This window comes from Astyanax mexicanus, chromosome 5 (assembly GCF_023375975.1).
Source record: "Astyanax mexicanus isolate ESR-SI-001 chromosome 5, AstMex3_surface, whole genome shotgun sequence".
NCBI lineage: Eukaryota > Metazoa > Chordata > Actinopteri > Characiformes > Acestrorhamphidae > Astyanax > Astyanax mexicanus.
The window spans coordinates 9,218,219-9,233,924 of record NC_064412.1 but is presented as its reverse complement, the minus strand read 5'-3'; the positions used below and the strand labels follow the sequence as shown (position 1 = coordinate 9,233,924).

The 15,706-nt window shown below is 36.8% G+C and overlaps 1 protein-coding gene across 5 annotated transcripts in view; it reads right to left on the bottom strand.

The window, feature by feature from the left end:
- arhgap9 (Rho GTPase activating protein 9) overlaps nt 1-15,706 on the bottom strand; it is a 67,121-nt gene that overhangs the window by 32,013 nt on the left and 19,402 nt on the right. For all 5 annotated transcript variants that reach the window (XM_049479135.1, XM_049479138.1, XM_022675636.2 and 2 more), the window contains exons 2-3: nt 10,650-11,126; nt 6,606-6,937 (exon numbers count right to left, since the gene is read on the bottom strand). In XM_049479135.1, the coding sequence (XP_049335092.1) occupies nt 6,606-6,937; nt 10,650-11,028 (711 nt within the window). In that variant the 5' untranslated portion in view covers nt 11,029-11,126. The remainder of the gene's footprint in view (nt 1-6,605; nt 6,938-10,649; nt 11,127-15,706) is intronic.

Below are 15,706 nucleotides of genomic sequence, written 5' to 3'. Positions count from 1 at the left end.
AGAGGGAGAGATACAAAATTTCCAAATTACCATTAAATAAACATCTGTATTTTACCTGCATCTACTAGGACTGGTTTGAGTTAGAAGAAATGTAAGGCTTTATATGGCTGAGTGACTTAGATCTACATGTTTTGGTCTTCTACAAATTCCATGCATAAATTACACGTAAGTAAAAAATTAAACTTACTTTCTATGTACACTGTATACAGCCAAGCCAACAAATGAAGACACCCCATTAAAACGTTTCTCTTTTTTTTATATTTAAAAACATGTAAAAACATGTATTTATAGTATTTGAGCAATACTATAATATACTATAATATATACTATAATAATATACAGTAGCTAACCAACCAATCCTATATCTTATTATAACTAATTATAACTTATAACACATCTTATTGTCTAATATGATCAAATATATTAATGTAAAAATAAAATAGTACACCTACACATTTACTACCCCTTAAAATGTCTAAAAAGAGTTAGCCATTTAAATTTTAGCTAAAGATTATGGTTAGCGAAACTTTCGGGAGGGTGGAATCAAGCAAGTAAATGCAGTCATGTTATACATCAACTATTAAAGCAACAATAAAATGCTCTATTCAAGGGAAGACTAGTTTAGTTTAGTACTGCACACCCAAAAATCCAGACAGCATCACAATGAGAGCAATCATCGAGCCATAGTGCCAGCATGTTAGGGTGTAGTCACACTAGGCACAGTTTGGTTAAATAGTGCTGGAGCACAGGTCTGCCTCCTCCCCACTCCCCTGCCAGCCTGCATTCACACAGCGTTTAAACAATCCGTGCCTGAGCACGCTTATGTCATGTACTCACTGCTCGCACTTGGATAGGCCATGTAAAGCACCCTCTCTCAGGAGTGTGTACGCACTGCATGCATGCTGTGCTCGAGTCCAAGTGAACCATGCTCTGGCTTACTTCTTCAAACGGGCAAGGTCATGGTTCAGTGTACTGTGCCCGGGCACCGTTCGGAGCGATCACACTAGGCAAACGAGTCGTGCTTTGGCGGGTAACCGTACCTGGGCATGGCACAGACTGTCTATTGTGAGTAAACCCTTAGTCTGCTCGTTTAAATATTTCATTTAAATCTACTGTATATTACATTATATAACACTGCATCTACTGTACTTCTAATATACAGTAGGTGATATACTATATTCTATAATAATATTTTCTCAACAGAAAACAGCTCTTGGGTGTAAACTGGATTCGTTCCACCTCATGTACCACATGTGATGCGAATGACAATAAAATCTCCTTGAATCCTTGAATCCTTCTGTATTGTGGCAGGCCACTCCCTCTATAAAAACTCTTCACAGCTCATAGTGGGTTCCGGTATTCAGGGTAAGTTGCTGTAATTTTTTGACACACAAAGTCACCTTTGATTCAGTTGCAGAGGGGAAACTGTTGCGGTTCAAAGGAAGTTTTTCCGCTGATGTCGTTTCTGTTCATAGTGTGTGTGTGTGTGTGTGAGTGTGTGTGTGTGTGTGTGTGTGTGTGTAACTGAACACTCAACACTGCTCTAAACACACAGATACAAACACTTCCAGCTAATGGTCTGTTCGCCTTGATATAAACACACAGCAGCGTCATTTCTGAATACAGCTGAAGAAAGCTTGGTGTGTGGTGTCAGCCAGGTCACCACATAGACACAGATGTGTCATCATTTCCCTTCAGGCATTTTAGAAGAAATATCATAGCCCTTGACTAAGCCGTGTGTTTGTGTGTGTGTGTATGCGTGTGCAGGTTTGTCTGTGTTCGTGTGTTTGTCTGTGTGTTTCTTGCTTGTCGATAGTGCCCATATTAGCCTAAGGTTAATCCAGCACTGCCAAAGATTGGCAGTGTGAATGGGCATATCAGTGGACACATCGGTGTGTGTCTGTTCGGCAGGCTGGAGTTCTCAGGCTGTGTACTGGATTAGAGGGCAGCTATTTCTGACTCTCTGCTTTAACATTTTAGCGAGGAGTATTTATGGGTCTGTATCAAGAGTTCATCAAAAATAGAGGGTGCGTTTATAACTTCAGAGCCTCATGGTGTGACCAAAACTGTAATGCACACTCTGGTGCATTTGTGCCTATGTGTGTGTGTGTATGTGTGCGTGTGTGTGTGCATGGTTTCATAGTTGATACTTTCATTGCAAAAATGCTTTAACTTTGACACTCGATAAATAGGAACTAAACTACAGATCCAAACTATCAGGCAGTTTCCCAGACAGGGATTAAGCCTAGTCTTGGACTACACAGCATTGCAAATGGAGATTTCCCATTGACTAGAAAATGGATGGATGGATGGATGGATGGATGGATGGATGGATGGATGGATGGATGGATGGATGGATGGATGGATGGATGGATGGATGGATGGATACTTAGGAAATAGATACTTAGGATGGACAGACGGATGGACAGACGGACGGAAAGACAGACAGACAGACAGACAGACAGACATATAGATAGATAGATAGATAGATAGATAGATAGATAGATAGATAGATAGATAGATAGATAGATAGATAGATAGATAGATAGATAGATAGATAGATAGATTACTTATGTCAAGATTAGGGTTAGTTTTAAGAACGGATACTTTATTGATCCCAAAAGAAATTTTAGGAATATATTCTCTGTGTTTTAACTAAAAGGTTAAAATATACTTGGTTACTTATGTCAAGATTAGGGTTAGTTTTAAGAACGGACAGACGAACGGATGAATGGACGGACGAACGGACGGGCGGATGGACAGACAGACAGACGGACAGGCGGACAGACAGACAGACAGACAGACAAACAGATAGATAGATACTTTATTGATCCCAAAATATTTTTTTGGAATATATTCTCTGTGATTAAACTGGAAAAAGGTTAAAATATATTTTTGGTTACTGATGTTAAGATTAGGTTTAGTTTTCAGAGTAGTCATGTATTTTTGAATGTTTCTTTTATTTATACAAATAAAAAGGTAAATATACAGCTCCAGAAAATATCAGACAAGACACAACTGCATGAATTTTTGTGCCAGGAATTGCATAAGGTCACCCAAAAGCAGTGTGTAAGACTGATGGAGAGCATACCAAGATGCATGAAAGCTGTGATTAAAATCTGGATTATTTATTGGTCTGTATCAAGAGTTCATCAGAAATAGAAGGTGCATTCATAACTTGTGACCACAACTGTATTGCATACTCTGAAGCGTGTGTGTGTCCTCATACTTTATACTTTCATTGCATAAATGGTTTAATTTGGCAATAAACTCAGAGATGAATAGGGACTAAACTACAGATTCAAACTATCAGGCAGTTTCCCAGACAGGGATTACACCTAGTCTTGGACTACACAGCATTGCAAATGGAGATTTCCCATTGAATAGAAAATGGATGGATAGACAGATACTTTATTGATTCCAAAGGAAATTTTAGAAATATAGTCTCTGTGTTTTAAATAAAAGGTTAAAACTTACTTTTAGTTACTGGCATATGTTAAGTTTAGGGTTTGTTTTAAGACTAAGCATGTATTTATGGATGTTTGTTTTATTTACAAATAAGACGGTAAATATACAGCTCCAGATACAAAATAAAGAGACCACTTTAAAATGATCAGTTTCTTTAATTTTACCATCAGACAAAGCTGAAATGCTTGAATGTTTGCGCCAGGAGTTTAATAAGGTCACCAAAAAGCAGTGTGAAAGACTGGTGGAGAGCATGCCAAGACGCATGATAGCTGTGATTAAAAAATTCTGATTTCTGAACTCTTAAAACATTTAGAAAGTATTGCTCTTTCTAAATTAATATAAACTTGTTTTATTTGCATTATTTGAGGTCTGAAAGCTATGCATCTTTTTTGTTATATTGATCATTTCTCATTTTCTGCAAATAAATGGTGTAAATAATAATATTTTTATTTGAAATTTGGAAAAAATGTTGTCAGTAGTTTATAAAATTAAACAAAAATGTTTATTTTACCAAAAACATAAACTATATATAATATATATAATAATAAAATCAGAGTGATACTGATACTGTTGAAGTGGTCGCTTAATTTTTTTTTCTCAAGCTTTATATACCTTTTTATACAGTTTCCCAGTTTTCCAGACAGAGATTAAGCATAGTCAATTTTACATTGAAAGGAAAATACAGCTATATCTACATACTCTTTAGAAAACTTATATTTCCAAATGTTTGTGGACTTCCCTTCTAATGATTGCATTCAACTACTCAAGTACTAAAAAAATTTAGAATTCCAGGTGTGATGCTGGAGCTCTATTGATGGGATGAGTTGGGCAGATGGGAAAGAGGTGTGGTGGAGATCATCCAACATCCTGATCTCACTGATGCTTTTTGTTGGCTATAAATGCAACTCAATTCTCTCAGCAATGCTCCAAAACCTAGTACAAAACCTTACTCCAAAAAAGCAGGATAAACTCGTTTTTAATAACACTGATTTTTTTTAAAAACAGTGAATGAAGAGAGAGAGAGAATAAAAATCGTGAGAGTGAATATAAAAAACAATGTACATATATATGTACGTATGTGAGTTATGTGTTTATGTGTGTGTTACGTAAACTGCATAGTGGGAAATGAGGAGCTTGTGACCTAAATGTAGCTGTAATCCCTGATTACTTAGCTTAGAGTCATGAGTGCACGAGATAGGCAGAGAAAGAGGGAGGGAAAGAAAGAAAGGGAAGGGGGTGGGAGAAATAAGTAGAAGGAAAGAGACTGAATGAGTATAGATTGATCAATAAATTAAAATTTTAAATAAATTTAAATATCTGCCTGAAAATTGTGACATGTTCCTGAGGCAGGGATTTTTTATTTTCACTAATATTTGTTTATATTTTATAACTGTGTGTATGTGTGTGTGTACACTACACTACTGTGTAACTACTACATTGCAGGTTTTAATTCTCTGGAGAAAACCACACTTATAGTTATTTATCTGCAAAGTAAGCATATATTTACTCTGACCTTAACATAACAGAATAAATACAAAAAGGCATTAATACAATAAGCTATGGTTATGTGGCCTGATTCAGCGAATCAATACTTCATTAAGTTAAAAGATGTGCTGGTGGTAGAACTAATTGAATCCATGTAATGCCTGCAGTGTATTAAGGAGAAGTGGAGCCAAATATTCTATTTTACCGTTTTAACTCTATAGGTGGGATATCAGTACTGACACTTCTCCAACCTGCAATATTCTGGAAGTAGTATCAGCTAACAGATAACAGCATTGACTATCTTTGATGATAGTGATGGGTGGAGGTGGTGGTCTATCCATTCTTCCATCCATCTCTGCTTTCTTGCACTACCAGCCAGGGTTTGCTTTGGCATTGCTGGGGATAAAGCTTCTAATTGTCCATGAACATAACCAGTTCTTAGATGGGAGTGTCACTCAGGAGACAAATCAAAAGTAGCGAAAGCAATGTATATAGAAAAATATTGAATTTAATATCTGCATTGGCCAAAAGTGGTACTATGTAATTTCTAATAAATATTCAATAGTTATTTAATAAACATATTTATTTCCTTTCTTCTTACTTAGTTGGTCCACCTTTACGATATAAAGTCAGAGACAGAAGCTCATCTGTTGTTTCACAGTTAGATTTGGTCATCCTCTAGTCATTCACATGGTACTGCTTTAAGGAGCTGCCCACAGCACACTGTTGGCCTGGATATTTCTGGTTGGTACACTATTCTCAGTCCAGCAGTAAGGCAGAGCTGTTTAAGACTCCAGCAGCACTGCTGTATCTCATCCACTAATAATATAGTGTGCATTGCCATTTTTTTACTCTGATTGATTAAATCAGTAATAAGTATATACAGTTCTGGAAAAAAACAGACCACTTTACAATAATGAGTTTCTTTGATTTTAACAAAAAGAAAACCTCTAGAATATAATCAAAAGAATAAAGTTATGCAAAAGCAGAGTGTAAGACTGGTGGAGGAGAACATGAAAACTGGAAAAAAACAGGGTTATTCCATCAAATATTGATTTCTGAACTCATGAACTTCATGAAAATTAACTTGTTTTCTCTGCATTATTTGAGGTCTGAAATATTTTCTGTTATTTCAGCCATTTCTCATTTTCTGCAGATAAATGCTCTAAATAACAATATTTGTATTTGAATTTGGGAGAAATGTTGTTGGTATAGAATAAAACAACAATGTTCATTTTACTCAATAATATACGTACCTATACATAGCAAAATCAGAGAAACTGATTACACATGCTTCTTTAAAAAAATATTACAGTGTATTCTTAATAAAGGCTTTACCGATTTTCTTTTATACAGTGACAGAAAATGTAGTATAGAAAAATCGGCAAAGTTTCTCAATATAATACCCACAAATTATGCTAGACAAGACAAGACAACCATATATACTATACTTGTGCTAGGCACAGATGGAAAAAGCCTTTGTCTTTTTTTAAGCCATCCGTGCAGTTAATACACACATACACACTAGTGAGTATACTTAGAAGACACAGGTAAGCCACCACTGCCCTACAATGCTAGTGTTAAATTATATTAATTATATTGCCATATTTATAATTTTTACAGTAAATATGAATATATTTTGAATGGTCTACCTGGATGTGTCCATCAGTGTACCGCCGCGTGACGCTCGCCATGTCCCACTGGCTGTAGGACTTGGTGGGGCTGCCTGGATCCGGCCTGCTGCTGTGGGCTTCCTCATACGGGTTCTGGGGTAAGTTACAGGAGCTTTGGCTGCGCGGGATCAGGCCGCCTGACCCCACCGACCCTCCGGGGACTGTGAGGTGGCGTGAGGGTGTGGCTGAGGAGGTGGACAGGGGAAGCGTAGGGAAAAGGGTGCCTGCTGAGTCCCGTCCCATGCGCTTGCTTGTGAAGGCACTGTTTCTGTTCAGGTCTTCCATAGAACGACAGAATGCTTTGGCAGGAACTGATTAGGAAAAAGAAGAGAAAACAAGTCGGAGCGATATGGTTCAGTATTCGCACATGTACTGTTTACCACCTCAAATGCTACCAGAGAGACAATTAGTGTTCGTTTGATGAACAACTCTGTAGTAGTGATTTTAAAGGCATACAGGTCATTGTCAATGTGAGTCCCTATGAGCAATCCTTCACCATTATCTTCTTCACTGTGTGCCGACATAGATCCATAAATCAGCCTTTACACAGTTGTACCCCGGGGGAAACCCATATGAGGCACTTCCTGTTTAATCAGAGTTTTTCTAGTTGGTCAGACACTAGAGATGCTCCCTAGAGATGAGTCCAGATGAATGTAAAGCTATGGAGCTATTGTGCAAAACACAACACTAGTTTCAACATGGCTGTTATATTTCAGAACAGATAGTCAGATATGTCAGACAAAGCATGTTCTTTCCCTAAAACGTTTCCTCTGACATGGACTTACACTTATATAAAAACATAAGCTTAAGCTCATGCATCAATTTACATATCTAGGGCTTATAATAGATTCACAATTGTCTTTTAAAAAGCATGTAAAGAATTTGAAGAGACTCATTTTAAATACCAAGCCAGCATTACTGATCATGAATTCAATGAATTATCCATACAAATATTACCGTATTTAAAGGGCACAACAAATTATAAGGCTCACTATCAAAGAACATCTATTTTCGGGCGCACCTAGTTATAATGTGCATTAAGCAACACTAGTAAGGATGCCTACATTGAAGTGAGCAAGGGTGTCGCCATGTTTCCCTTCTAATAGGAAAGCTGGGGGAAGTGCCTAAAGTAAACAAAACTGTAATTCCTACAAAAAATATATATTTTTTTCAAAGTCAAACGAGTGCTGGATGTTAATCTACACACAGAATTCTCTCCTGAAAACTGTTTGTTTGAATGAGTAAAGTGCTTTCGTTTATTTACAGTAAGATTAGAATGCCAGCATTTTGTCTAAAGGTGAGTTTTCAGTGAAGTTTCTCCAGCACTAAGGCTGGGTGCAGCAGCATTAGCATTAGCCGCTAACCGCAGCTCTAGCACAAAAGTAACATGTATTGCACTCTACCAAGGAACACAGACACACAAACACACACATACTGAACCAAAAAAGGGAGGTTATAGCATATTCTTCAAAGTGTCAATTGCATCATAGCAAATATTAACATTCCTCTCATTGCAACCATTAACTCGAGCTGTGGAGAGTTCCATTTACATTATGTCTATGTAAGACAAGGTCCAAGTTCCTAGAGAAAGGGAGTGAGGAGGTTTTCAATGAAGCGCAACCGTCCGTTTAGCAGCAGGAATGTATTTTTATTAGTTTTAAATTTATATTGTTAATCAACAGATCAACCAGTCTGATTTTTTCCTTCAATGCATAAATTCACTGGATCTCTTTTTCAACTATTGTGTTTTATGGATTAGTGCTTTGCGTATCAGAGAGGAACCGTGCCAAAAGAGTGCATATAATGAATTTGGTCAAAATATAGCACATGTACACTGTGAAATAATGATGTGGATTAATGTGTTTTTCCTGTTAATAATGTCATGTTAATGTTAATAAAGTCCAGTGGACAGCCAGTTTAATTAGAAATCTTAAACCAGGACATTTCTAGTCTGGAAAGTACAACAGCAGCAATAAAAAGGCCAGTCTTTTTCTAAAATGTAATGTTTTAATGAGAACATGTATGAGTAATTTTGGAGAACTACAATCCCTCACAATTTACTTGTAAATTCTATTGAACATCCTGTGTTATCAATTCATCTAAATACAAAACAAAGTGCATTCATTTTAAGTTACTTGATACTACCCAACAGGGATGTTATCTGATTATCTGTTATTCTGCAGCTAGAGATAAAGTTTCACACACACTGTCTCATCACAGAATGTGCAGCGTAGCAGTGTGGTGGTGGTCATTCACACATGTTGCATTAGCAGTTTGGAGTGGTTCAGCACTTGATTTTTTAAATATCACTGTTTGTGGTATTTAACACACTTTTTTTCAAATCTGATACACAGTCAAATCAGTCACATTACTTTACTTATTCAAAGAAATACAATTAATGATATTTTAAGGTTTCTGACTCATGGTTGGGTTTTTTAGACCATTTTTATTTTAAGCCGGCAGATCAAGCAGGAAAAAATGTGTAGGATAATTTCCCTTTTTTTTACTATGTATTCTTGCATGAGAGTGAGTTTCACAGTACAGTACCAGGAATCCAGGAGGGTTTGCACAAAGCAAAATTTCTTATTAACTCATAACTAACAACTCATCAAAGATAAGTTCACAGACTTTGGCAAAATCCCCATTATCTCATTAAAATCTGCCACCAAAATTCTCTTAACATGTGTATGTATTTTTGTTTTTCAACAGTGCCTTTAAAAGGGGGTTCCCATGTCTGAAATCCCAAATAATGCCCAAATAAAGGGTTGGGTGTCACAATTCCAAGAACTGGTACTCGTTAAAAACTCGTTACTACTAACACATTTACTTCTTGAAATGCTAGCAATGGTCCGTTCTGTATTACATCATCATTGTGAGAGAAAAGGAACCGATGAAGTAAAGTATGAGTGAAAAGTTTCTCTCTTGTAAAGGAAGCTACACCTTCAATTGGGCTAAACAAGCTCCATGGACCTTACTAGCACCTCCAGTATTGTCAGACATAATACACTCACAATGGGAATAAATAAAATTTAAACGATACCCAAAGCAAGGCAAGAGAGACTTAAGGCCCTATCAATGTGTCACTTGCCATTTTCTTAAATAACCAGGTGCACTCTGACTTTGGCGTGAACATCTGATGGTTTACTGTTGTCAGGGTTCAAATCAGTCAGTGGTGCACCAGTGTTTTCTGTTGGCAAGATAGAAATACACCAGAAATTTACCTGAACGCCCTTCCAGACCACCATTCTAATTAGTGTAGATGCAGTGAACGAAATAATGACTGCTGATTTTGTAAGTTTGTGCACTGACAAAGACAGGAACAGTCTATAATTTTAAGGGTAGGTTAATTTTAACAGTGAGAGATAGAATATCAAACACAAAATCCAGAAAATTACATTGTATGATTGATATAAATGTATTTACATTTCACAGTGAGAAATAAGTATTTGACCCCTTTGGCAAATAAGACTTAATATGATGACTGGCTAGGCCACTCAATCACCTTACTGTGCTTGTTTTTTAAGCCACTCCTTTGTTGCCTTGGCTGTATGTTTTGGGTCATTGTCATGCTGGAAGACCCAGCCGCAACCCATTTTTAATATCCTCCATCCATTCTCCAATTGATGTGGTGAAGTAGTCCTGTGCCCTTAGCAGACAAACACCTAGATAGCAATGACCTTTGCAACATGCCTTGTGCAGGGTGTAAGATAGAGTCCTTATTGTTCTAAAGATCCATGTACTGTAACTACCTTGATAATTTAATACCTTGCTCTTGAAGAGATTTTGGGAATGATAGAAGTTTGGGAATATTCTCTACTGTTTTATACTTTCTCTATTTGGACAGTGTGACACTGATTCTAGTTTGCTGGTGTCATTAAATTTAGAAATGGAAAATAAATATATAAACACATTTTATCAAAATTCAGTGCATGCAAGATCTTTAGTTCTTGATTTCTTATTATAGGGAATCCAGGATCCCATAGAATTCCATCAGATAAACCCAGAGACACACAAAGACTATACCTGAGCGCTGTGTCTGAGAGCATGGTGTGAAGGATGCTCTTGTCGCCAGTCTTTGAGAGGAGGTTATTGGCTGGCTGCTGGTCTGCGGAGTGTGCAGTGTGGAGATTGGCACCTCGATGACGTATGTGGCGGGGACATACACTGGCTTGCTCTTTATGCTCACTCCGAGCCGCCGTGCCTGCCACCAGTCAGCGTTGGTTTTCCTCAGCAGGAGAAATCGCTCGCCCTCATGTATGGAGACAACACGACCATCCGCACCACGGTACGAGTAGTCATACTGAGCCTCCAGGACCACCGTGCCGCCTGACACGGACCCCCTGCCCACTGGGAGGCTGCAGGTGGGTCCGGCCGTGCCCCGCCGCCAGCTGCTCGACAGCATGACTCTCAGTGGCAGCAGGTGGAGGCGACGTCGCCACAGCAGCCGCTGGCACTACAAGGTAGGGACTGGGGACTGGGCACTGCCCACTGTGCCATGCTCTGAAAAACAGGGTGGAAAGAAACATTAGCACATAGCACATGCTTTTACATTTACACTAACATTTTTGAATATGGTGAACGATTTTATACCCTGAAATATCGTGCAATATCATCCACCCCTAATTATCACATCAGGGTGCTACTTTTTTCGTCTTTTTAGCAAAAGAAAAATTCACACTGTTCCCGTGTCCCATTATATATCTACTAGAGACAGATTATATCTGTCCAGTATCATTTATTTTACTTTAATCCTGGATATATGGAGATATATGGAGACATTCTGGATCATTGACTTCTGCTACAAATCTGATAAAAGTCTTGTATTTTTAATGTCTCAGTTAAGGGTGTGCCATATCATATCATATACAATAATAAAAAAAAATATTTTGTTGCAGTGTTGCATTTTTAAAATATCTATATTTGTTATTCAGTGTTTTGTCATATTATTGTCATTTCATTGTCATGAAATATCGTGATATTATTTTAGGGCCATATCGTCCACCCTTACTGGAGAGTCAAATTATGAAACACCATGAAGAATGAAATTTTATTATATTTGTTATTCTAAAATCTCTCTCTCTCTTCCTCTATATATATATATATATTGCAAAGTAAAGTTTTATTACTTTAGATACAAGCTTTATTGTTAAACTTAGTATTAATTAATATATTTGCATTTTTAATGTATAATATTGTAGCACAATCATGCATGCTTCTGTTATTTTGCAATCTTCAGATTAATAAGAATCATCTAATTTTGTATTACATTCCACACATACTCGAATACATGATGTTATACTTAAATAGCACCTTTCTAGACACCTAAGGACACTATACAATTTATATTACACACAACCATTCATCCACTCACACGCACGCCAGTGAGAAGCAGCAGCCTATCAATCGTGCCCAGCATACTCTCAACCAGAAACGACCGTCCACCTGGAGTACTGCATCGGCCAGTGTGAAGTTGCCAATTCATATTTGGGCATCCAGAGGAAAGCCAAGCAGACAACATGGAAACTCAACCCATACAGGGACTTGAACCCAAGACCCCAACCTTGGAAGATGAATGTCTGATACAATGTGTCATCTACATAAATAAACACATCCTTGATTTACTGTATTTGGTAGACACACTTACACAGGTTTAATAAAGTTACAGACGTCTGCAAACTGTAGGAGTAACAAGACCAAAACTTGGTCACGGTACTGGAATTCCCATTTTTCTTTACAATAATATGAAAAGTGTTTTGATTTGTTATCATTTTAATACCACAGGAAAGAAAGGGTCTCCAGTAACTGCCAACGTAAAAAGCAACCAAAGCAAAAACAGCAGCCAAATATAGATCACAGACAAGCAACATGGATTTAAAAGTGGCAGAAGTTCAGGGAAACTTAGAGAAGAAGAAATGACTGTTGAGCCACTGAAGATGAACTGAAAGTCAAGTACAGTGGTATCATTCATTGTAAAAGAGGCACACTTGGTGGTCAATGAATATATATACTATATATATATTATAATGATCAGGTCTGTTGTAAAATGCCATTAACCTACAATAAACTAAAACAGAGACATGATAACGTCAATGACTTGCCAACTCACACACCCATTGTGCTTTGTTCTTTGTTCTTTTGCATGCATGGATGTTAGTCCTGCTCTGTGGAAATGTTGGAAATGATATCCCTCCATCAGAAAAAAAAAACAATCTGTAAATCATTTGTAGTCACCTAACAATATGTTGATACAATACACGGTTTGAAAATAGCCATTACATTAATAGGCTCAATAACCAGTCTTACCAGTTTACTAGACAATTTGTTTTAGCATTAGATGCTAACTTTGACTGCAGGTGAAGTCTAAACACACTTTTTTAACTTAAGTAAACTGTTAATTGGTATGTATAAATAAGTATTTAATATAAATAGTGAGTTGGCCTCTCTTTAAGCTCCATATTCTTAGAGAAATGAAGAACACAAATGGCCCTATTTTATCTACAGTGCATCGGTTAATAGCGTATCACACAGCTGGATTTGGGGTGTGTCGATGTGTCTTTGGTATCGTGAGGACGCAAAGATTATGGCTTGTGCATGTACTAATTATCTTAATTAGTCATGAGTGTGTTTTGGGCGTAACATGAAATAAACCAATCAGTGTGTCAGTTGCCATTACCGTTAAGAACCAGGTGAGCTCTGACTTTGGCACGCTCGTATTTTAACAGCGTGGAACTTTTGTGCATCTCAGCGGAGGATACTGACCTGGGCATTCACGCTGCAGCAGCTTATTTAAGGGAACAGTTCAATGATTTGGATGGACGAGCAAATACTATTTGAAATATAATGTATTTTTCAGCATGAATGAGCATGAATATCCAATTGTCCCAAATGATTAACTAAAAGCAATTTCAAACTACTGATTTTTTCAAAGTTTGGGTATTTACTAACAATTAGAGTGAACTTTCTTAAAATCCTGAAGTCAATTATGATTAAGACTTGATTTTAAAGAGACTTAATATTCTACTGTTTTTTAATTGTATTATCTTATTATAGTAGTCAACTGGTCCACCAAAGTGAAATTATTATCATTAGCTACACAAATAGAACTGTTTACTTGGCTAACAGGATATCCTACAGACGAGACGTGAAACCTGAGGTCAGCCTTACTTACACTATTAGTCATTTAATGTGCAATGTTTTTTTTTTTCCAAGGACCAGAAACTTACTTAGAAGTCTAGTGTACTGCTGAGTTCCACATTAATGCTTCCATTGCTCCTAAATCAGCCATATCTACATATACATCATCAAATAGTGAAAGTTTCAATTGTCACAGTCTACATTGTCAGTCTTTCAGTCTATGACAAACACAGCAGGAGAGAAGGACATGTAGGAAGGAACAGATATAAATAGAGGAAAAAATATAATAAAACATCATAAAACTGAACCTTCAACATAGTGTTCCCAGTGACTTCAAAGTCTTTGTTAAATTTCTAATTGCACAAAACTGAGCATATTTGGAATGGTACTGTATACTGAATGGTATTCGTTTACTCACAAAAAACTCTTTCCACAAGATGTTGTTTCCCAAACAATTAAGCAGACAAATAATTAGAAAGGTTCTTCAGAGCAGCAAACTAAAGAAGTTAAAGAACCATCTGTGGGTAACATATCGAAGACTGACCTAAAACATAAAGTTGATATTAGTCTGTAAATTCATAACCACTGTTTTACTAATACTGTAACAGTTACCAATAATGTAATAAAAGTGTGCACTTATTCAAAGATTTAATAAAAGGCTTAAAATATATGTAATACAACCTCAATAATGTTATAAATTATACACTATAAACAAAGGACTAATGACTCATTATTACATAACTTATTTCCTTATTAGTGTTTATTATGTTTTGGAGAAAGTATTATATATTATCTCATTTCCAGGTATTGTAACATAGAAATTTAGAAAGTTATTACAATATTAATTTAAGCTTTCAACAACTAAAAGAGCTTTTTTCCACTAAAGTGAAGAACTATTTATTCAGGCACAGAGTTATTTAAATATGCAATGCTGTTCTTGAGTAGAACTTTTTTTAGGAGTGTATGGGTGTAATTATGTGTTAATGGCGTAATTATTATAAGACATGATTCCTTTTTGCTAAAGATATAGGAAGATTACAGCATTTAATCATTTTTTTTTTGCAAACGTGGCTTGCAAACTGCAGTCATGCATTACACTTAATTTTTCAGAAAATCAATCCATTTTAATAGACTCGTAAATTTAAAAGACTTGTAAATGCATTGTGTGTGTGTGTGTGCATGTTATACTTTTATGGTTGCCTCTGATTGGAATATGTTTTAGAATAAGACAAGTGCAATTTCCCTTTATGTCTCTTTAATGATTTGACATAGCTTTAGAGTTGAATTAGTTTAAATGTGCATCCTAATAAACTGGATTTAAGAGAAGCTACTGTGGGTTGATTGCAGTAGGACTGTACATCTGTATAGCAGGCGGGTTCATGTTAGAACAGCTTGGTATACAAAGAGTGAATAAAACCACAGGGTTGTCTGTTAGTCTGCTGTATGTCTGTTTGTGTTTTAGTGTGTGTGTGTGTGTGTGTGTGTGTGGAGGAAGGGTGGGGGAGCTTTGATAATCCTCACTGCAGAGTGGTGCGGTTGAATGGTGCTTGGTTAAAACCCTCCCTATCAGCATATGGAGCACACGTGCATCCTTATTACACTCACTCATAAACACACACACACACACACACACACGTGCACACATGCACAGCCACACACACACACACAGACACAATGGATTTTAGCAGATGTCTGTTCCACTGAGTAGCATTTGAATATAAATGATCCCAGAGTGTAAAATTCTTGTCCTGTTCTGTCCTCCCTTCTGTTTCTCTCTTTAGCACATGGCTCTCTGTGTTGTTTTCCTTGTCTCCACCCCTGTCTTTAGTGCTCCCATGTTTCCTGTTCTCTTTCTTGTATATATAGCCCCTTTGTTTCAGCATTGTTTGTCAGTTTTTGTGTGTTTTTCCCCGACAATCAGGTTGTTTCTGTGTTTCTTTGTATCC